This window comes from Denticeps clupeoides, chromosome 9, assembly GCF_900700375.1.
Source record: "Denticeps clupeoides chromosome 9, fDenClu1.1, whole genome shotgun sequence".
Taxonomy (NCBI): domain Eukaryota; kingdom Metazoa; phylum Chordata; class Actinopteri; order Clupeiformes; family Denticipitidae; genus Denticeps; species Denticeps clupeoides.
In genome coordinates, this window is record NC_041715.1 from 18,633,777 (window position 1) to 18,655,894 (window position 22,118).

The 22,118-nt window shown below is 44.0% G+C and overlaps 1 protein-coding gene across 3 annotated transcripts; it reads right to left on the reverse strand.

Annotated features, from left to right (window-relative positions):
* Nucleotides 1–565: 565 nt before the first annotated feature.
* On the reverse strand, nucleotides 566–21,083 carry rab3gap1 (RAB3 GTPase activating protein subunit 1). Of its 3 annotated transcripts, XM_028992023.1 has the most exons (26): nucleotides 20,983–21,083; nucleotides 20,835–20,890; nucleotides 20,493–20,568; nucleotides 20,270–20,399; nucleotides 19,553–19,631; nucleotides 18,896–19,015; nucleotides 16,856–17,021; nucleotides 16,447–16,546; nucleotides 14,895–14,976; nucleotides 14,744–14,812; nucleotides 10,255–10,328; nucleotides 10,063–10,155; nucleotides 9,794–9,963; nucleotides 9,326–9,436; nucleotides 8,434–8,606; nucleotides 8,273–8,327; nucleotides 7,673–8,005; nucleotides 6,394–6,531; nucleotides 5,275–5,502; nucleotides 4,422–4,518; nucleotides 3,925–4,028; nucleotides 3,546–3,661; nucleotides 3,050–3,152; nucleotides 1,986–2,006; nucleotides 1,679–1,699; nucleotides 566–1,460 (listed from the first exon to the last, which is right to left on the reverse strand). In XM_028992023.1, the coding sequence occupies exons 1-26, from the start codon at nucleotides 20,998–21,000 to the stop codon at nucleotides 1,221–1,223; spliced, it is 2,973 nt and encodes a 990-aa protein (XP_028847856.1). In that variant the 5' UTR covers nucleotides 21,001–21,083; the 3' UTR covers nucleotides 566–1,220. The 3 variants fall into 3 exon arrangements, with proteins under 3 accessions (XP_028847856.1, XP_028847857.1, XP_028847858.1); XM_028992024.1 differs by lacking the exon at nucleotides 1,679–1,699; XM_028992025.1 differs by lacking the exons at nucleotides 1,679–1,699; nucleotides 1,986–2,006.
* Nucleotides 21,084–22,118: the final 1,035 nt, after the last annotated feature.

Sequence of the window (22,118 nt, forward strand, 5' to 3'; positions counted from 1 at the left end):
TAAACAACAACACATCAATGAAACGATGAAATAACACGCCAATCTGTAATCAGAATATGAATATTTGATAGGATCTCTGTGTAGCCCTGACTGGGCTGGAAATCGTTGTCTGAGTGCTTCCGTTTCCCATCATGGTGTTCTTGTCCTCAGTCCCTAATTATTATTCTGTTTGTGTTCCTGTCTACCCTTTTAGCCATTCGTGTCCTCGCTTTAGAAATAAATCAATAAATCAGCCTGCTTGTCCTGCCTCACGGGGAACAGGAAGAGGCTGGAAGCGGTCAACATTTCACCCCCTGTAGGTAACATTCCACCTTCCCAGTGTTTAATTACACTCAGTTAAGTTTGTGTTTGAGGACAATATAGATTTGATACCAAAATCTGAGCTGAACAGGAGAATGGACATAATATGTAGCAATGCATCCTAAAGTGCTTGATTAAGTGTGTAGAATGATTTTAACAAAAGAATATTTGGATCTTCTATGACAGATTAAATTCTGCCCCCTATTTTATTGGAATATAGACAAGTCAATAGGTCTTTAAATAAAATTGATCCAACAAACACGTCCTTTCTGTGACATTAAAATATTTTATTTGGCCAACGTCAGTAGGAAACACAGATGACAACACGTATGACCAGGATACTCATATAATTATCTTTTGTTTAATACATAAGGCTACATTTTAATGATATATATACTCCTGTCTATATAATTGCACTTTTACAGTGACATAAAAATGCCAGAATGACAAGGACATATGGAAACACATGGAAGTGTCAAAGTAGTGTTGAGTAATCAGAAAAAGCGGCGCTCAAACACAACAATGTTAAAATACAAACCTCCTCATTCCAGTCAGTAGGGACGTAAACTCTGTTCGGAACCGGTTTCTGTCACTTGGATGGATTCAAACTAGTTTTGTATGTTTTTTTTAAAAGCTTCTCAGACATATACAGAGCAAAAATTCTAATTATAAAAAGGAAAGGTCTGATCTGAAATATGGAGAAAGGATCTGCGATGGTGAGCGTGGCCTGGCCCTTGGTCAGACCAGCTGAACAGTTCGTGGCCCTGACGCCAAGCGAGCCGCAGGCCTTCCAGCAGACCATCAGGAGCAAATCAAGTGGAGCTAATTTAGCGAAGTGGCACCTGTCTACACGGAGCGTCAGAGACAAACCGGACCCTGAACTCCCAGCCATCTGTGGCCCATCTAGCCCACTGACCACTTCAAAAGAAAGAGGTGTCTGATGAAAAGGCCCCAGCCAGGCGAAAGTCTTCCTTCATCAGGACGCAGAAGAGGCGCTGGGGAAGGGGCTTGGAATACGGAGCTGGCCGCGGGACACACGTACGCAGCAGGATCTCTCGCCCGGCAGGAGGTGGGAAGTCGGCCCCAACAGCACCCCCTGCTGTCGCCTTCCTGTCGTCGGTTCGGCCCACTTCATCCTCCATAGGAGCCAATAGCGCAGCCTGAATGAGAAGGGGGAGGGGCATAATGATTCAAGAGCAATGGCTAAATCATTTATGTAAGAGGCCTGGTAATAAAATAATCAAACTCAAAAATTCTCAAATTACAGTTATGTTCTTTGTGAAAATGTCAAGAGACGGAATAAATTAAGGGGGAACCTTCACTATGTTGTGCAAACACAAAAACAAGCTACACACCACAACAGAATTCAGCAGCTCACCTCCATCTCACCCAGAATGCCCTACTTATTACCAGTCCAAAAGGAAAGCAGTGAAAGGAGTGATGACGGTTAGAAAGGCAGGAAACTGTCAAGGAGGCAGCAGTCGCCGCATCATATTTTTGGGAGGAGGGGGCGGTATGTAGGCACTGCGCTACAAAAGGCTTTTTACATTTTTAAAAAAAATAAAGAAATACACTTTAACGCCCTCCGCTTCTCCTGTGGGTACATGCTTACTACTGGGGGAACAAATGGTGGGTGGTGTAGGAGGATTCGGATGGGGATTGCGAAGACGTGTGCGAGCGGTTACCTCATCACTGGAGTCAGCCAGCTTGACGAGGGTAATTGAAGCAGCATGGGGGAAATTTAAATTATTATATTTTTAAACAGACAGATCAGGCAAGCCCTTTTCCTTCACTGCATGCACTCACAGCCAGAGTAATGAAGGGCCATGTTCCCTGCAGAAATCCCAAATATCTGCTTCTGACCAGACAAGACTCCACACAGTGCTAACCAACAGTATTCCAGCTGATCAGAGGATGCAAGAGCAGGGATGCAAGAAGGGTCGGAACACTCAAGTGAATAATTCACAGGAATGTGTCACACGTAATGGTCTGCAGGCACCTATATAGCAAGTTTGAATTCCATGAATTTTTCATGCACAGAACAGCAATTAAAAAAAATCAGATTTTCAATAAATATTAGTATGTTACAAATTAAATCAGAGTAAATAAGCAAACCTTGTATAATTTAAAAGGTCAAACGATTTTAAAGAATCTGAAAAAATATTGACCAAATAATGAGCTGACTGATAATAGATACATCAATATTTTGACCTCCATAATAATTACTAAATTAAAAATGAAAATGATTGCCAGCTGCAGGCATAGCCCTGATTCAGAATGCACACGTGCTTCTCAAACTGAAGCCATACCAACATCATTCACATGCATCCAAAAACAGGAGTGCATCTTTAAAGTTCACAAACAGAAACTATGCGACTATAAACAAAAAGGCTCGGGGTCATTATAAATGTGACATTCAGTGTGAACGGGGGAAACAGTTCCACCCTTTAAACCAGTGCATCACAACAGAAATAAACAGTTGTGGGTCCTGCTCTCTTGGTTAGACTGAGATGTGAGTTGTAGCACATACACTAAATGTCACACTTACACACATAAAATCAATAAGATTGGGCCATAGTTCATTAGTCAGTTACAGGTCCAGTGAAATTAAATCACACACACACACACACACACACACACACACTATTCAGTGCTGTGATGGTGTGATTGAACAGTAAGCTACAGTGCCTGCAGTGATTGGGTGGAGCTGTAAAATGAGCACATGTGTGAACCTGTGGGCGGGACTTACCCTCTGAGCACTGACGAATAGCTTGTGAATGATGCTGCCAACGTAACTCCGCCCAGCATCAATCACCGACACCTCTGGTTCGTCCAGCAATGAGATCACAAATCTGGGTGAGAATAATGAGAGAACTCACAAGATCACTGGAAACGAAAGACACATGATGAATTCAGCGAGAATACACACACACACACACACACACACACACACACGCTGGTAGCCTGCTCTGGGTGTTCTCTTAACGAGGCAGGTTAGACTCTCAGTTTGACCCTAGGGACTAATGAAGACCAAAATGTTCTGCTCCGTCAGCTATCCCAGCAGCTATTATTATAACAACCGCTTCAACAAATCAGGGAGGTGTGTGTGCGTGCAGCCGTGCATGCGTGAGAGAGAGAGAGAGGACCACATTTCTTTATATTTGTGCTCCATCAAGCACTTATGTCAGAACGAGCCAAGGAGAGGGGGGTAGTCAGATTTGAGAGGGTGTGGCGAAGAGACTAACCGTCGAAGGCCCTCCACCTCTTCCCCTGTGTCATTCTTCCCAAGCCCGAACTTGGCTTTAAGGGAGCGGGCGTGGGCGATCACAGCCTCCACCCCCGCAACCTGGCTGATGAGATCCTGCAAATTACAGGGATACACAACTTTTCAATCATACACACATCATTATATGTGTATATTTATATATATATATATATATATATATATATGTGATTGTGTGTGTGTGTGTGTGTGTGTGTATATATATATATACACACACACACAGACCCCTACATGTGTTTTACAGTTTTGCATTATTATGCAAATCCAAACCAGATGCATAATGCTGAAAATAAATAAATAAATAAAAACAAAAAATCTAAAAACACATGACAACCCCTCACCTCAAGTTTTTTGTAGTCTGGACTGGGGTGGTGCAGCAGCTTCCCAGCAAGGGACACCAACTGCTGGATGGACCTGCGCACAGATGGGATGTCCTCAGCTACCTCTGGAAATTGTAAAAAGTGATCATTGCTTTTAGTCACTCTGCCATTCCTCTCTCTCACTGCTGGTACAGAGATGTTAAAAAATAGACATGACATTGAGAGAGGGTGCAGAAAAGGTAAATTATAATACAGCGCATGTAACATTGTTAACCCATAAAAAAGGTGCAGAGGCAATTTGAGTGAAAACATGGAGAAGGAGAGCTGAGCATTTATAAAAATCATAAGAATGTCAACATTTCTTCTGCAAGCCTTGTGTAATCGGTGCAATTTTTCTGTGACAAAACCACAAGAAAAAAAACAAAAAAAAAAAAAAAACACTAAACCTAGTTTCATAAAAACAGTTCATACGGTCCTGTCCTGTTTATTTTTACTGCTCCATGTGGGGCTCTGCTCACCTTCCTCTTTCTCCTTCAGGATGGCGGCGTGGATCACACAGGACAGCAGGTGTCTGGTGAGGTCGGACGGTTTCTGCACAGCAAGATAATGCAGCACCTGGGGAAGCACCGAACCACATCAAATGCAAAAATGAAGCGTTCAAATGGGGTGCCATTTAAATACGATTCAAAAATTACATCTTGGTACCAGGTCTAGAACAGCAGAGGCTTCAAAAGCCAAAAAGGTGGCAAGGAGTTCACCAACTGACTTATTTGCATACTCACAAATCATGCAGTCAAAATCTATTAGACATTCTGTATGTGACACTGAATGCTGATAAACCTTTATGGGTATTAATTGCTACCAAAAAGGCCCTTTTATTCTGATAATCAAGGATTTTTCTGGTTAAAAATCATTATCATTATTATCACACTGAATATGATATTCACACGACAAACATCAGTATTGAATGCAAACTTGATCAATAACGCATCACTAGATATATTGCTGTATTGATTCACACACTGCTAAAACTCTCCTTCTCACTGACATATTGCTGTTTTTTTTAAGACCACAACTGCAGAAAAGGGCACAACATAAATAATCTCAGGAAAAAAAAAAAAAAAGTTAGAAGTGAAGCTGCAGCATCTTCAGAATGTTTCAGCAGATGGATGGACAGTGTCTCTTTGACGCTGGCTCAGCTTCCCTGAACTCACTTTCAAGTGGCACCTTGTGCTACGACCCACTTTATAAACCAGAGTCAGAGCTGGCATCCATCCCCCCTCCAATCCATCCTTTACTACATTTGGCTGATCTGTGTAGAGACCTACAGTATGAACAGGGAGATGATGTAGCAGCAGGAGGGTTACAGACCTTTTCTGCCTCCTTGGTGTCATCAAATAGCCTGCGCTGTCTGCGAGCGGGCGTGGCCTTGGCCGTCTCCCAGGCCTCCACCCACATGTTGCCAGGGATCTTCATTCGAGTGCTTAGGTCACCACGCACAACCGTCTGTCCATTCTCATCGGTCACCTCTTCCTCCACATAGTCCCGCGGAGAGTACCACCTCACAAAGTCCTCCAGCAAACAACCGGGGTTGGCCGCCTGTGAAGTCACATGACATTGCATGATGAAACATCCCCTCTCAAACTAAATCTACTAAAACAAAGGGTGACTGGGTCAATGAAGCTGGCCTCAGCCTGAACTTCCATCTCACATGACTGGAGTGGATGATCAGAAATACTGAGCCATGCTTTTTCGGGAAAAGAGCATCGGTTCTCCTGGTCTGTGAGATGAAGATGCGCTGCTGCACCCACCTCTCCTTTATCCTGTCAGACCATTTATCACAAGCGCAACTCTCGGGTTCCTCCACCCAGTGTGAGAACGTAATTAAAAAGACAAAATGCCAAATGATGCTTGGCCTAGCACAATTACTGCTCTAAATATAGTCCATCCACAGCATCTACCATTTATTTCAAAGACTGCTGCAGATGTAAAGACAAGTCGTCTTTTTTTACTCCAGAACTTGGGTAAGACATCCTCAAAAATGGGTTTCAACTTGTGTTGGGGTATCACTTGAATGTTAATTGACTACAGTTCTGCTTACCGATTCTGAACTTAATCAGTTCCCTGTTTCAATTTGAACTTTAAAATAACCTCAGGTCATAAAATAAAAGACAAAAAGGCCACAGAGGAATAAACAATAGCTATAATGATTAATTAACAAATATAGAATTCCAGTTCTTATTAAGAATAGTATTCTAAAACTGGAATCAATTTTCTATTCCCAAATCCACATTTCAACAGGACTGGACAGAACATTACAGAAAATTAAATTTAGATGAATGATTAGTCATATTTAACATGCTCTAATAAATGAAATCTTGAACATGTTGCTGACATTATGTTCAGACTTTCACGGTCATGTACATCAAAACGTCTTGCATTCTACTAATAAATATGCAGGACGTGCATTATGAGAGGGCAGCTTCTCACCTTGAAGGACTCCATGTCTGACAGCAGACAGGCGCTCTGCATGCGGGCGCGCAGGTGGGCTCCCTCCGCTGACGTGCCCAGTTTGGCGAGCACCTCTGACTGCTCTTCCAGAGCGTCCTCGGTCATAGGACCTGGCTCCTGAAAGGGAAAAAATAGGGTGAACCTCAGCTGGAAGTGTCCATCCAGACTCATTAGTGGATCTCTGGTCTCCACAGCCCCTCCCAGCTAATGAACACTAAACTCCTCTAATGAAGACGCACCCAGAGGGCCTGTAACCCGGCACCCTCCAAAAATAATCTCTTAATGACCATCCTAATGACTCGAGACACTAAACGTTTTATAGCTTTAAGCAGAAACAGGAGACAAAATAAGTTTTAACCAAAGCACAAACGGACACTGGCCGGGGTTCTTGACTGGAGACCATTTGTTAGCTCACCTACAGGTCAGTGCAGCATTCTCTACAAACAGAGAATTAGTCAGCCATTAGTGTTGGGCGAGAGAACAGAGAACACGGCAGGGTTTCCGCAGATCATTATGAAGTCCTAAATTCGAGTCCCCCCCCCCAAAAAAAGGCCTTCAATTTCATTAGAAATTACTAGTAATCCTAAAATCTAAAGTTTAAAGGATAAACCCAGAAACACGCGGTGACCAGCAGAATCACTACATGCAGTGCACGTGTCAGTGCCCAATCTGCACCACTGCAGGCCTGGAAATGACCAGGAGCAGTCTGAGCCTGTTTGGTGCCCTGTGCAAAAAAAAAAAGTCATTAGGATTTTAAGAATCACACAATAAAATCTTGGAATCCTGGAGGGACTGCATGATAAAATATGAACAAGCATAGTGTTATTAAATATTTTCGGACAATTTTTTAAATGTAAACTCTACAGCCTAATACCGAAAATTCTAAAATAGTCTATAATCACTCACACCATACAAATACCTGGTATTTCACTGGGCTTATGGGTGTTACAGAAAGTCCACTTTCAGTAGAATTGCCCAGATATCGATTTATCTGGTATACGGTTATGCTATATGTTGACGTATCTGTAAAAAATGTATAATACAAGTTCCTGCTGCAGCGCCTTTGCTATGGACACATTACCCTTTCACAAACAGTTACATTTAAATTTACTTATCAAATTATATATATAGCCAAATATACCATCTATGGTTAAATTTATATTGCAATATGAATTTTATTCCATATCACACAGCCCTAGGATAAGCGTACCGGGTAGCCGGGTGGTTGTAACGTGTCGGGTAGTCGTGTGGCGGGTACCTGTGTGATTGGGATGTATAAGGGCTCGTCGGAGTTGAGAAGGGTCAGCTTGTCATGGGGCTGCAGGCGCCCCTCTGGCTTGGTCCTGCCAGAAGCGCTTCTCTCCTGCTCGGTGGGCTGAACTTCTTTCAGTTCGTCAGTGTCACTCAGACACTCGAAAAACTCCTCTTCACTGTCACTCCAAGATTCCCATGACTTCCCAGGAGATGCTGATGTTAGGCTGGCACTCTGAGGGGCCAAACGTCCATTTTCACAGCCCCCCTTCTTCTCAACCCCTGTGCCTTTCCTGCCATCATCCCTTGCTCTCTTCCGTTCTATGCAACAGTTTAGCATCTAGAGGGGTAACACAGAGTGAAAACTACAGATTTTAACCCTAATGCAATCCACATTTGATTGGTGTATCCACCACTTTAGGAGTAGGAACAGTTCAGTAAGTGCCTGACTTCAGAAGCCATTACATGAAATACACGTTCTGTTCTTTCAGAGGCCCCAGTGTGTATGCTAGACTACAAAAACTTGTGCTACATTGCTGGACACAGAACAGAACACCCATTTCAACCTATAAGATTCAGAATCATGGAATTGAGAACAGATGTTCACCTGGAGCTTCTGATGAAGAAGACAGCATCTGAGGTCAGGCGGCCCTCCATCCAACCTGAAAAAGAGACACTCATCAGAACAGAAATGCTGTTACTGGGCTCACTGATCCACAAACAGGGCACGGCGGGAACTGAGGTGGGACTACAGGTGGGGTCTCTTACCCATGGATAAGAAAGTTGTTTTCCCAGCGGTAGCGCATCTCGAGCACAAACTCCTGCCATAGATGAGCCACACCGCGAGCGCCCCCATGGTAGAAGTTCACCAAGCAGATACACAAGGCCAATCGATAAGTCAGGCTGTCCAGGGGGGCCGACTTCAGCTGACTGAACAGGTTCTGTATTGGGGAAACATTCATTTCAAACCTTCATGAGTGTATCATTTAACAATTATTCTATATGATTATTCTATATGTTCCACATAGATAAAGGTGTGGTGGGGTGCAGGGAAAAATGCAGATGACCAGAATGGGCATTAGGTAACAACAGCTTTTATACACAAGGAGGCAATATTAAAAAAAAAAATATATATATATATATATATATATATATATATACATACACACACACACACACACACATATATATATACATACATACATACATATATATGTATGTATGTATATACACACACACACACACACAAAAAACTTATTCATATGTTGACAATCAGGCAACCTCCTTGTAAAACACTGACTTCTGACTTTGGGATCATCTGGTTTAAATAGCTTTGGTTCTCAAACTGTAATAAGAGGTGCCCCCTCTAGTGGTGCACCGGGAGAGATTATTGTTAATATTGTTTTCGAATTTTACATTTTAAAAGCCTCACTATGAAACTTTATCTGTCAGTCAGCAGTTAGGTGGGTAGCAAATGCTGACTGCTCTATTCTGTGATAATTAAAGGGATGCTAATAGCGGTTCCAATGTCTACTGTGTAGTGGGATGCTTAATTTATTCATTTAATTATGAAATGAGCACAATGCCAATATTCCATAGTGCTGAAAACTTTTGTAACTCCCCGTAGGAGCAATCTGTTCAGACTGTGAGCTTTACATACCGCGTCGTCGAGCTCCTTCTTCAGAGTCAGCTGCCCCTCCAGGTTGGGATATACACCTTTGTTTGGTGTTCCCTCAGACTGTTTATCTTCAGCAGCATCCGGAAAGAGGTACTGTGGAGGTGGGGGGAAAAAAAAAAAAAAAAACTTCAAGAAGGGCTCATTACGTGTGATGAGATATTGTTTAGTAGTAATAGTGATTTACAATGATATTCACCACTCCCCACTTTCCCCACCACTCTGTAGTATTACGTTAAGGGAGAAAAGGACCAAAATCTCAGAAAAGTGAGAAAGCTGAATGGTGTGAAGCAATTTTACCAACTAAGTGAAATGCATTGTGGTGATGATGATGATTGTGATTATGAGCCGTGTAATGAAGAGCGCATCTAACAGACCGAAGCAGCGCATTCATTCCGTCCCATTTACCTCTTTACCCATATGGAGACTCAGGCAGACTTTAGCCTCTCTTACCAGCAGAATGCTGTTGAGCAAGTCGCTGCTGAGCGGCGACTCGTCAGCGCGGCGGTGTCTGCGGATGCGTTTGCGCGCACTGTGCACCATGTTGGAGACGGAGAGTTTGGGTAGGGGCACCGCCGTGGGCTCAGTCAGCTTAGAGAGAGCATGACTGATGTCGCTGTTATCTGGAATAAAGGACATATGCTGATCCAAATCTAATGAGAGTACTGCCTGGTAATATTTATCACTACCTGTGCATAGGATTCTAGTCATATTGCACTGACCTTTGGCCTCATCCTCCAAAGAGCTCTTGCCAAGCAGATCCTCAGTGGACTCTTTGTGGAGACACAGCTTGAAGAACTCTGAGAGGAACTCTCCTAACAGGCAGCACGGATGTTTAAAAGGGGGGGGGTTACTCCCTATGGCGAATTCACTCAACAAGTGCATTAAGCATTTAGAAGCTGAAGCGTTCTTACCCAGCAGGCACTGAGGATTCTCTGCTTTCCGCACCCTCACGGACCACTGGGGTGCCTGGAGGGGATCCAGGTCGCTGAAAAAGACCAGAAAGCACACTTAATTACATTCCAGTTTTTCTGTGGATTTATTGTAACGACTACAAATGCGTTAAAACTTTAATTGCTTGTAGTTAAGCAGTTTTCAAAGCCTAAGACTAAAACCCTCAGACCTCCTCAGTAAGCAAAAAAAAAAAATGCTGTCCAAATGAAAATATCCACACTTTCACTAAGACTTTGAGAACTTGATGTTAAGCAGTCCTTCAGAGAGAGAAAGACCACTTTATTACAAGCCAGTAAGGTTACAAAAATATAATTAAATAAAATCAGAAAACCACACAAGGGGAAGGGAAACCACACAAAAAAAATAAAACAGACAACTCACAATCCAGGAAAGCAGCCAGTTTCAAAACAAGCTCATCGTTCTAGTTTCGCGTGCACAAAATTCCTTGCACCCCCAACTAAAAAACGCCATCAGTTTCCCCACCAATTTGTAGTAAGTTTACTCCACACACAGACGTGCTGCCACTAACCCCTTAAACACAGCAGTGAGGTCTGTTGTGCCCTGGCAGATCCTTTTACTTTTATGAGTCTTCCAAATTGACGACACCAGAGAGAAAATTCAGTAACACTATCTTTTCCCTTCACATAGAATTTTGGCCCAAAAATGAACAAGACAAAAGAAAAACTGATCCAAATCGCTCAAACCACTGGGACAACAGGAAGAAAACGATCCCCCAGCCTGGGACATGAATCAAATAACAAAGAGTCTCATCTGCCTGACAACAAAAGCAGCCCAATCCCACACTAGGATCAAGGTCTGTTTGTAGCTGTGGCCCCATGTACAATCCGCCACTGGAGGTCTCTCATTCCTTTGTCTATCGGACATTTGTACAGTGTCCGCCAACAGCCATTGGGGGAACAGCCAGACCCCAAAATTTCAGACCATCTGGATGACAAAACGCCACAGAGAGTCTGTGCCGCCAAGGTAGAGAATTTGCCCAGGTACATCCAGGGGCAGCAACTGCCCCTCAACAGCATTCTGGTCCGGCGCAGCAATGGCAAGAGTCAAAGATTGGAAATGGGTAACTCCTCCCCTCCCTCCATTCACCCAGAGCCACAGGATCCTCCAGGATGTTCTGCAGGCCAGGTCGTAGAAAACCATAAATTTCCACCACCAGTTGTCCCAGCAAAACCAACTGATGCCACACCCGTATACACACTCAAAATCAGCCAGGCTTGAGTCTACAATGTGACCCAACTTAACACAGCCAGCTGCCACCAACCGAGAGCGCAACAGAGTGGCTGAGGACAGCAGTCGGGACGGCGAGAAGGAGTTTAAAAAAAAACAAAACAATGGTTCTTCCAGTACCAAAGGTCCAGGGATCAGCATCAGCACTTGTTGCACCACAAGGACCTTTCACCAGTGCAGCCTCCGGTAGGTCTATGAGAAAAAGGTGGCTGTCAAGTCCCAGACCACCAGCCCTCCTCAAGAGAGCAGCCGCAGTGTCCATCCAGTGGCCGTTTCTGAGCTGCCACAAGATGAAAAGCCACGTCCACCAGACCCTGCCCACCTTCGTGTAGTTGAATGTACAAAGCAGATGCTCTAACAAAGTGCTGCCCTGACCAAAAATAAATACATCTCCAACATCTTCTGGATCTGCTGTACCAGTCCTAATGGAGATTGCAACACAGTACATTTATGCCACAAAGACAAGGCAATGAGGTTGTTGGCCACCAAACACCGTAGGACCCTCTTCTCACCTCTCTCCACTAGTAGCTGCTCGCATTGAGTTTTGAGGGCTGTAAATGGAAGTGTACCCTCTTATATCAACACACTACTAGTTAGCTACACTCCTGCACGCCCTCTCAGATCTGCAAATGAAATGAGACTGAAAATTCCCTCTTCACTGGGTCTCCGATCCCAATGTATTCCCTCTATTCTCCTTTGTTGTCCCTGGCTGGTGGGACAACTTGCCCTGCTCCATTCGACTAGCCGAGACTACAACCACCTTTAAGAAGCAGTTGAAAACCCACTTGTTTAAAAAGTATTTCAGACGAGTCTAACACTTACACACGCACATGCACACGCACTGCACAAAATAAAAAAAATGTTTTTTCCATCTAGCACTTAACAATTTCCGAGCATGTTCTTTTTCTGACAAGTTCGGCCTTATCAGGGCTCATAGTTTTGTAAACTCAAAATCTATAGAAATCGAACGAGAATTGCTGGTGTCTTCCTCTTGTAAGTCGGTTTGGATAAAAGCGTCTGCAAAATAAATGGAAAGGACAGATGGGGCAGCCATCGCTATTTTGACAATCAGGTTTACACTTTCTCCACTAATCCCTCCCAATTCTGTCAGAGATAGATATCAGACCCCACTCCATCCCTGCCAAATTCCAAGCCTCCAGGCAACTGGGGAACTGGATCTCTTGTTGCACTCCACTAAGCCAGTAAGCTTTGCTCTTGTCCCAGCTAACACTAGTTGATGAAGCCCTTTCATATTAGGACAGCACCTGTTCAAGGGCCTCCACATCCTTACCATCATTAAAAAAAAAAGTGGCATCATCTGCGTAAGCTGAAACTTTAACCTTTGGGGACAGACACGCCCCTAGCACCTGGGAACCTGACAATCGTTCTCTTAATTTGACCAGAAGAGATTTGATTGCCAGGGCATACAGATGACCTGACAGAGGACAGCCTTGCCTTATGCTGCTTGAGACCAAAACAAACCGAGACTTAAACCACCCCCAACTCTGACCAAGCAGGAGACCCCTGAATACAGCATCTGTACCCACTTCAAAAAAACATCCACAAGCCGATAACGCACAATCACATTAAAAAGATATTGGTGATCAACCCGGCCAAAAGCTTTTTCCTGATCCAAGGAAATCAGCCCAAGATTCTTCCCAAGACCGCTGCCAACATCTAGAAGGGTTGTGCATGATTGACCTTTCTGGGATGCAATATGGTTGATTTCTGTGTTCCATCAAATGCAGTTTTTCTGTCTGTTGGATAAACATTTAGCCAAAATTTTATAGTCAGATGTCAGCAATTCTTTAAGAACTCCAAGTCACATTTCTTAGGCAACATTGATAGTACTGCCTGCTGACAGGCCAGCTCCAATACAGTCCAAAAAATGCTTGTAGAAGTCTGATGGCAGACCATCCAGTCCCGGTGGCAGTCCTGATGACAGCTGGCCAACCGCTGTGGTCTGTTCCTGGAAGGTAAGCTCTGCATCCAGGCCCGGGAGACCTTGTAACAGATGCGCCTCACACCTAGTGTCATGGCGCTCAGCCGCATACAGTGCAGAATAAAACCCTACAGCATGCCGACGCGTTCCCAAAGTATCTGTGGTGATCTTTCCATCCAGCAGGAGCACACAGAGTGCTGCTGGCAAATCAACCCTATCTGTGTTTTTCCAACTTCCCACCACTGCCTTAGAGTCTCAAAGGAAGCCATTTTCCCCTCCAGTGTGCCCACAAACCCACAAAACGTTCACAAAAGGTAACGTCTGGCAACAGTTTTACATTCAAATGCCACCGTGAGGTGGTGGACAGGCTCAGACGTGCAGTAACCAAATGGTGGCCAGAAAACCCCACTGGGAAAATAAAATGTTTAGTAACCGGGTTACCTTAGTCTATCCAATCAAGCTGCACTTATCATACAACATGACCAACGTAACGTTGCCTTACTGCAGGGTGTTTTATCCTCCACGTATCCACTACGTACTATACTGGAGAGGCAGACTGAGGACTGAATATGAGGTCACCCTCCACAACTATGCACCAATCAACCCGACACGGCCCCAACACATCATTCATAAATGTTGAAAAAGTAAACACGTTCAGTGCAAACATTTGGGGAATAAACATTCTAGAAATAAGAAATAAACCCCTCCATTTCAACCTTTGCTATGACAAAATGGTCTTTAATATCCACCATCTTCACCCCCAACCCTGGCCAGGACAATATTGCCACCCCTGCACTCAGGCTTGTGCCATGACTCAGGATGTGCAGTCTGTCCCAACATAAACACCACTGTGGGTTTCCTACTCTGTTCTGTCTATCCCTCCCACCATTTACATTAAGAATTCCCACCCTAAGCTGGTCCATGTGAAAGGAAAGTGATGAAAAGACAGGAAAGCAATGGCCAGGTCAAACTCAAGGTGAATTCGTTACTCTCGTTAAGGGGGCAAAAAGCGGGGTCACTGCACAAACATTTCATTTACCATCCTATCAACCAACTGGGGCTCTTTCAAAGACACCAGAACATCCTCCACCATCGCACCATCCTGGAGAGACAGTGCGGACGGCATCCTCACACCCAGTCACGACGTAGAAACCACCTCCAAAGGAGCACACTCTCACCACCCGTTACTCCAGTCGCTCTGACCCGACTCCCAGCATGCACCAGAGAGAGAGAGAGAGAGGGCGAGATGCCGTACTCACGAGTAAACGTCATTGTCCACAACAATGCCCTCAGTCAGGTGCGGCCAGGTCGCTGAAAGGTGGAGCTCGCTGAGAACAGAGGAGACCGTATTGTATAAAACTGTAAGACTGTATCTTATAAAGTTCACCCAGATAAAAACCAAGCATCCACCTGACAGGGTCCTCACAGGCTCCGAAAGGCAGCTTCCCAAACTCCACTCCCCCCACCTCCCCTGAAAGGAGTGCATCAAAATCTGAGGAACAAAAAAAAAAAAAAAAAAAAAAAAAAATTTATTGAGGTTTTATTTTTAATTCTGAGATAGTCAGACTTACAATTCCCTGACTTTTCCATGAACCTTTTATATAAAGAAATGTCCAATATAACGTTTGGGTATTAAGCAGAAAAGGACATTCAAAGGGGATATAGAATTCAAAACTGCATTTACGTAATTGTTGAATATTGTCAGTTTGCCGTGTTGAATGGAACGAACCAAAACCTCGACTCCATCTCTGACATCCTCTACCTGCATCTTGTTTTAGTTTTTCCTTAAATATCTTGTTTGATAAGTTGGCAAATGTAAGGACCCATGTCGTCACAGACTTCACTACATTTTATTGTAGAATGTTGCATACTACGTTGTAGAATGTTGCACATTTTTAGAGCAGGAGAGGGTTTGAGCAAAACACAGACAAAGACACGTAAATACACATTTGTATTAAAAAAAAAATCCCTGTCTGGAAATGCCTATACTGAACCCGTAGGAACCCTGACAGGATAGGCAGTGGTGGCCTAGCGGTTAAGGAAGCGGTCCTGTAATCAGAAGGTTGCAGGTTCGATTCCCGATCCGCCAAGGTGCCACTGAGCAAAGCACCGTCTCCACACACTGCTCCCCGGGCGCTTGTCATGGCTGCCCACTGCTCACTCAGGGTGGTGGATTAAATGCAGAGGACAAATTTCACTGTGTGCATCGTGTGCTGTGCTGCTGTGTATCACATGTGACAATCACTTCACTTTTTTTATTATCTATTATTAGGATGTCATAACGCATGACAAACATAATTTGTGAAACACGTATCTACTCGTTGATCGCTTATTCTCCAATGCCCATACTAGTGAGGAAAAACTTGGATTTTAAGGGTTGCCTCCTCCATCAACAACAACAGTGCTGTCAAATGACCATGAATGGACATTTCTACAGTCCAGACGTTAAACTCTTAGCAGTGGGACAAACTATCCACTTTTCAAAGGTTTAGGGGCAATTAAAAAAAAAAAAAAGTCCATGTTTTTGAAAGAACACAGTAGTTAACCTCTAACTAACCAAACTCCTGTCCAGACAATGCTGATGACGTAAATTACCCTTGTAGTTGTAAATGGCCGTTGATGATGTAATATCTGCATGTGTGTAGAGGCGAACTTTATGACCAACCAGTTTGACTATACTGCTAGGCAGTGGTGGCCTTGTGGGAAAGGAAGCAGATTTGTAACCGCCAAGGTGCCACTGAGATCCCCTTGATCATGGCTGCCCACTGCTCACTAAGAGCGAGGACACATTACATTGTGTCACCGTGTGCTGTGATGCAGTGCTCCATAATGACAAAAACAAGTTACTTAAATCATTGAGAAATGATTTCTGCCTCTACTTAATCACAGTTCCTGCTGTCACACACTGCCTATAGTAATAATCCCCCAAGATGCACTGCTCTACTTCCTGTTTCCTGCTCACCAGGGGGTTGCTGGGGCCAGGAACACTGCTGCCAGTCCTGCAGCACATAGGTGAAGCGGATGGCGATGCTGACGGGTGGCAGTGGGGTCAGACCACAGCCCTGCAGAGAGACAGAGGGAGATCGCATGGCAGTCACCAGCTTTGTGTAGACAATCACAGCTGCGATAAAGAAGTTCTAAAACTTAAATAGAGCTTAAATAGAGGCTGAAGAACAAAAAATGACCCTTAGTCAGCAGCCTACAAAACTGGGACACGATGACACATTTGGGACACAAATTGTTCCTTTTGAGAACCCAAATGCATTAAATTGTAAATTCACATCACGGCTCTTGTGCCCCACCACTGTGGTTGGGGGGGGGGGGGGGGGGGGGGGGGGGGGGGGGGGGGGGGGGGGGGGGGGCACACTCACTATTTTGGACTTGAAAATGTCCAGCAGCCCAGAGAGGTGGTTGTACTGACTGGGCACTCTGCGGAGGTGGACAATCTGGAAGTCGGTGCGCACCCCAGGGCCCTGGCACTCGCCAGCGTACATCCGGCGCCATTTCTGCTGGATCTGGACGAACACAGGAACCTGGCTGAGACAGGAAGGAAGGAGCGCCGATCAGCACCATATAGTAAAATGCTGGAAAACATCGAGAACCCGTTTATGAAACCTGCCCTGCGCCGTCCAGCAAGTTTCAGGTGGTGTGTTGTACATTTTGTGGCCGCGTGCTTGGAGGTCCTCAAACAACATGCTATATGACTTTGTGGTGCAATATTGAGGGGAAAAAAAAATTATACATTTCAGGGTTGTGTTTGAAAAGAAATCACCACACAGCGCTTCACTTAAATGTCTTCATGTCATTCTCCACTTTCTGGGATTCTGGTCCTTGTCTCCTTTTTTGTTACATGAATTATAAGGTAAAATGATTTTATTTACAGTACATTTGTAATTAAATCCCTGTTATAATTAGGTGGAACTGTGGTACTCCCATGCATGGTGTGCTCTTGCATTTTCACTTCGGAGAGGGAACACTTTTATAATAACAATCCACAATAGCTCTTGTGAACTGGCCTTTTAAAGATAAAGTGACATGTCACATGTAACAATACTCAGAACATTACTCAGTAAATGGGTTATTCTAGTGCCATGGCAAATTCAGCTCACTAACTTTATGAATGCTATAAAACCGTGGAAAACAGGGTGCAATGCTGCAACAATGTTGCTTAGGTTGCTTGTGCCTATAAATTGTTCCAAGAGTGGAACCTTGTCACTCACATAATGTATATATAAGGAGTACATTATAGTATATTATAGGACCACCAATGAAAACCCTGACGTCCAAGGCTGCTGAAAATCAACACTGACATAGAGAACGATTCAGGAATTCAGAACTTTCCAGAACTGCCACAATAAGCAGAGAAGCAATGGAACACAGCTGAACACAACCCTACAGACATCAGTGCCACAAGTGCACGGTTAACATATCAAACATCTCAGGACAGACAGAACATGCACAACAGCAGTCGGGTTACAGGCCACAGGTCCACCCCTGTCCCAGAAGTTGGACATTTTCAATTACAATGAATCCAGCGCTGCTGTACATCACAGCCTATTAAAAGGCTTTTTTCCAATGTCAAACCTTTTTTCCAATGTCATCCCATCTTGTAAAAGACTAACACTATTAATATTATTTAAACCACTGGGCTCCTCACAGTAATTAAGATGAACAAATTAATTATTCTAACAACAACCAAGAACATCCATGTCAAGATGATTCAGGAGTCCGGAATCATCCATATAAACATGGAACCAGCCTTCTCTCTGTGGAGCAGACTGGCTGACTATCATACATTACTTTAAAATAAAGTAAAAAAAATATATACATTTGCAGAGTTTAATTAATAAAATGTATTTATGCTCAAAGACTCAGTGAGGTGAGGGGGGGAGCTGGGTCAACTCAGACCTTAGACATTCAGACAAAAACAGCGAGTCAATGTGTTGCCAGAAAATGCAGGCTTTGTCTGAAATGTATGCGGTGTATTTTTAGTCTATTAATAAATATTCATAACTCAAACACCTAGCACAGTCATTTTATCTAATTACCGCCATCCTGTGCAGAGATGCACACAGAACATGAACGTCATAGACTGTAAAACTCAGGTAGGAGTAATAAGACGATAAGGTTTATATGGTGTTAATTAAATTTGCTGTCACTTTGCAGGGAGACCAACACTAATGAAACACCACCTCATCTCTCCTCATAAAAACTGTACAATATATTGGATACATTTAATTAGGTGAGAGCTACCTTGGTGCAATTTCATTTGCAATCTTAATGTTTTTAAAAGCAATACTGTACAGGTTGGAGAACTTATTGAAAATAAATGATCTGCCGAACCCATATCTTCATTCATACTTATTTAGTACTGAACAGACGTCTCTGGGAGAGGCCAGTTCACCACTTACCAGCCAATGTTGGCCAGAGAGATGGACACAGAGCTGAGCAGCAGATTGCACTTGGACTCGCTGATGATGGCTTCACAGTTCACACCGGGGGATATGACCACGAATTCCCTCACACCGTACCTGAAGTCAGCAGAAAGGCACAGTGGTCAGGCAGGGAACACTCAAAGAGGGCCTACCGATGTCTGAATCCAAGGTTCTGAGGAGAATCTATTTGGTCTGATAAGAAGGGGAAAAAGTTACCAGGATGGAGCACCGAATAAACAGACCATTGGACTTTGATGAAGTTCTCTACAACTTACACTACTGTAATGGGCCATAACAGGCATCAACAAAGTTAAGTTTTCTTTCGTTTCAGAGTTTCACCTTATAAACTATCCATAGTGAACATGTGCCTTTGCAGGGGTTTTAAGTAAGGGTATCAGCATTAATAATATTAATTAATTAAGACACGGTCTAAATAACATGTGGATGTGTAAGATATTATGCAGGTGGTTCAAAAAAAGGCAATGGAGATATTTATTTTTAAATGTTTTCCACCATAAGCTTGACAATTAAAACACTACGAGGAATATATTGTCATTCTAATCTAGCATGAACTCCAGTGGAATGAGTTCACAGCAGGGTAGGGAGTTATTTGAATATGAATGGAAGCCGTACCATCTAACAAGGCAGTGTGCTCGTGGTGGAAAGTCATTTTTCATGCACAGCAGGTCCTGCATGGCCACAGGGACGGCATCTGTAGGCAGAGGAAAGAGGTCAGAGGTCAGCGTACAACGAAAGCCCTGCTATTTACCGGCGATAAGAGCCGGGGCGTTCCGGAATGAACACTCGGCTGTCACCCTACTGACACCTGCTGGACAAAATAAGAACGAACGCAGCAGGCCCCTGCAGAGGCACCAGAATCGCATCCCTTCAGGATCAATAAAGTTATTTAAATTCCACAACAACGGCAGCATTGAGCTTTTGTGTCGCCTACAAATGCTCCAGCACACTGGTTCAGCCTTCCAAGGTCAAAACCGATTCAACGTCAGATATGAGTGTCAAATTCATACAGATCACAGTTACACTGCAATGATGGTTGGCCTGAGATTTATACTCCCAACAATGGCACAAATATACAAATATACAATGAATAATAATAATAATAATAAATACCAAAATACCAAACATGTTCATTCAACATTCAAGTCGGCATTGTTGTTACTACGGAATGTTCAGAATTGAGAGTTTTAGCATCATTATGATTTGGCGGCGGTAATATTTTTTAAAGCATCAAATTAAATTACTGATATTAATCCCTAATTAATATCAGTAAATGTTGTCGGTCCCAACGAAAGCAAGATCTCAGCGCATTCCACGAAGAGGCAGTTTTACCTTCTTCTGCATCCTTCCCATCACTCGGAGCCGCCTCCTGCTTCAGGTAGATGTGTGTGACGGAGAAGCGGAAGTCGGCGAAGCTGATCTCTTGTGATTTCTCCTCCCAGACGCCGCTGTTGAATTCACCCTGTTTCACAAAACGCAGAAGCTGTTCACAAATTCATTCCCCACAATGCATCATGAAATTCAGATGAAAGTCGACACGTCACTGTGACGCCACCTTCTGCAGAGGATTCTTGGAATCTTGTCCCACCAACTTCCAGTCGTTCAGCACCTCCTCCACCCTGGACACGAACCTACAGGCACGGACACACACTTCCACAGTCAGACGTCGCACACGCAAACCGCGACGCGGTCGACGACAGAAGACAACGTGCGAACGGGGCCTGCTGAGCCGCTCTACCCCCGACTGGACTAATCCTCCACCGGGCCTTCTAAACACGCCGCATGCCGCGAACGACAGCGCGCACACACGTCTGCGAAGACGCGCTCGGAGCTGCATTTTCGGGCGAATCCCGCGTGTCCGTGTGTGGGGAAAAGAGGGTATTTTCGTCATGACTACCTCTCCCACTCCGAGGCGGTGGTGAAGTCCGTGATCTCGAACACCTCCGACTCGGGCTGAAACCGTAAAAGCAACCGGATTAATGTCGTCAAACCATCAAAGATACCGTCTAGACGTTCGGTGCAAAGGGAGGAGCGGCGCAACTCACGTCGCTGTCAGCCGCCATCGCTGTGTTCACTTTATTTATTCAGGTGCATCATGGGATAGAATTTAGGGAGCGTCGAAGAACTACCGCACTTTTCCAAGCGGCGCTCGTCGCAACACTCAGGGGGGCGTGGTCAAAGTAGCCCCGCCCCACTGACTCCGACACGCATGTAGGGTACAAACACAGCGGCAAGCTGTGAGAAAAAGCTATTTTCGAGGCAGGCCGCTTCATTAAGGTATTCTATAGCTTTCTCGTGGAATGATTATAACATGTGTATGTATTTAAAATATTTAATTCGAGCACGTGTTATGTGCAGTAATTATATGCAGTTACTAAACTGATTGAAGCCTCTTCTGTAGTGAATACAACACAGGCGTTGCAGGTTCTTTTACATTTACAGCATTTATCAGACGCCCTTATCCAGAACGGCTTACAATCAGTAGTTACAGGGACAGTCCCCCCCCTGGAGATACTCAGGGTTAAGTGTCTTGCTCAGGGACACAATGGTAGTAAGTGGGATTTGAACCTGGGTCTTCTGGTTCATAGGCGAGTGCGTTACCCACTAGGCTACTACCACCCAGCATGTTCAGGGAGCTTTGATGTGCCGCATCCAAAAAAAAAAAAAAAAAAAAAAAAGGGATGGGTAAAATAACCGGCCCTCATGAACGACCTGCCCCCAGGACTGGGACCTGACTAACACTGAGGCAGTCAGTGATTTAAAGGTAACGTCCATTCACTGTTTTAGAACGGCACTTAATGTGGAAAAGCCACTGTATTCATGAACTGGATACGTAGAACATGTACGTTGCATGGCGGTTCACATATTTATTGCCATGTACATCAAAATGATTGAGCAATGATTGAGTGGTTACATGATGATTTGCCATTACCAGATTGCTTTCACTGAACAAGCATTCTTCCTAAACAAATGAAACAGCTGCTGAAATAAGGAAGCAGAACAATAGATCAGTCGCACTCATTTTCAGGGATAAGGTGATGAAAACCTTAGATTTTATTAGTTAAATCATGGGAGGGAGGGGAAAAAAAAAATTAAGGTTCCAGATCCAGCTACTTTAATACCAACCAAAAATAACAGAATGCTTAAGAGCTCTGGCCTCATGCAGACTCTGTACATTTGA

Bases quoted from the DNA above. Each gene is read 5' to 3' on its own strand.
- rab3gap1 (XM_028992023.1), bottom strand. The intron at 5,503-6,393 runs GTGAGAAGCTGC...GTGACTTCACAG, and splicing joins CAGACATGGAGTCCTTCAAG to GCGGCCAACCCCGGTTGTTT. The intron at 3,662-3,924 runs GTGAGGGGTTGT...TGTAATTTGCAG, and splicing joins CAGACTACAAAAAACTTGAG to GATCTCATCAGCCAGGTTGC.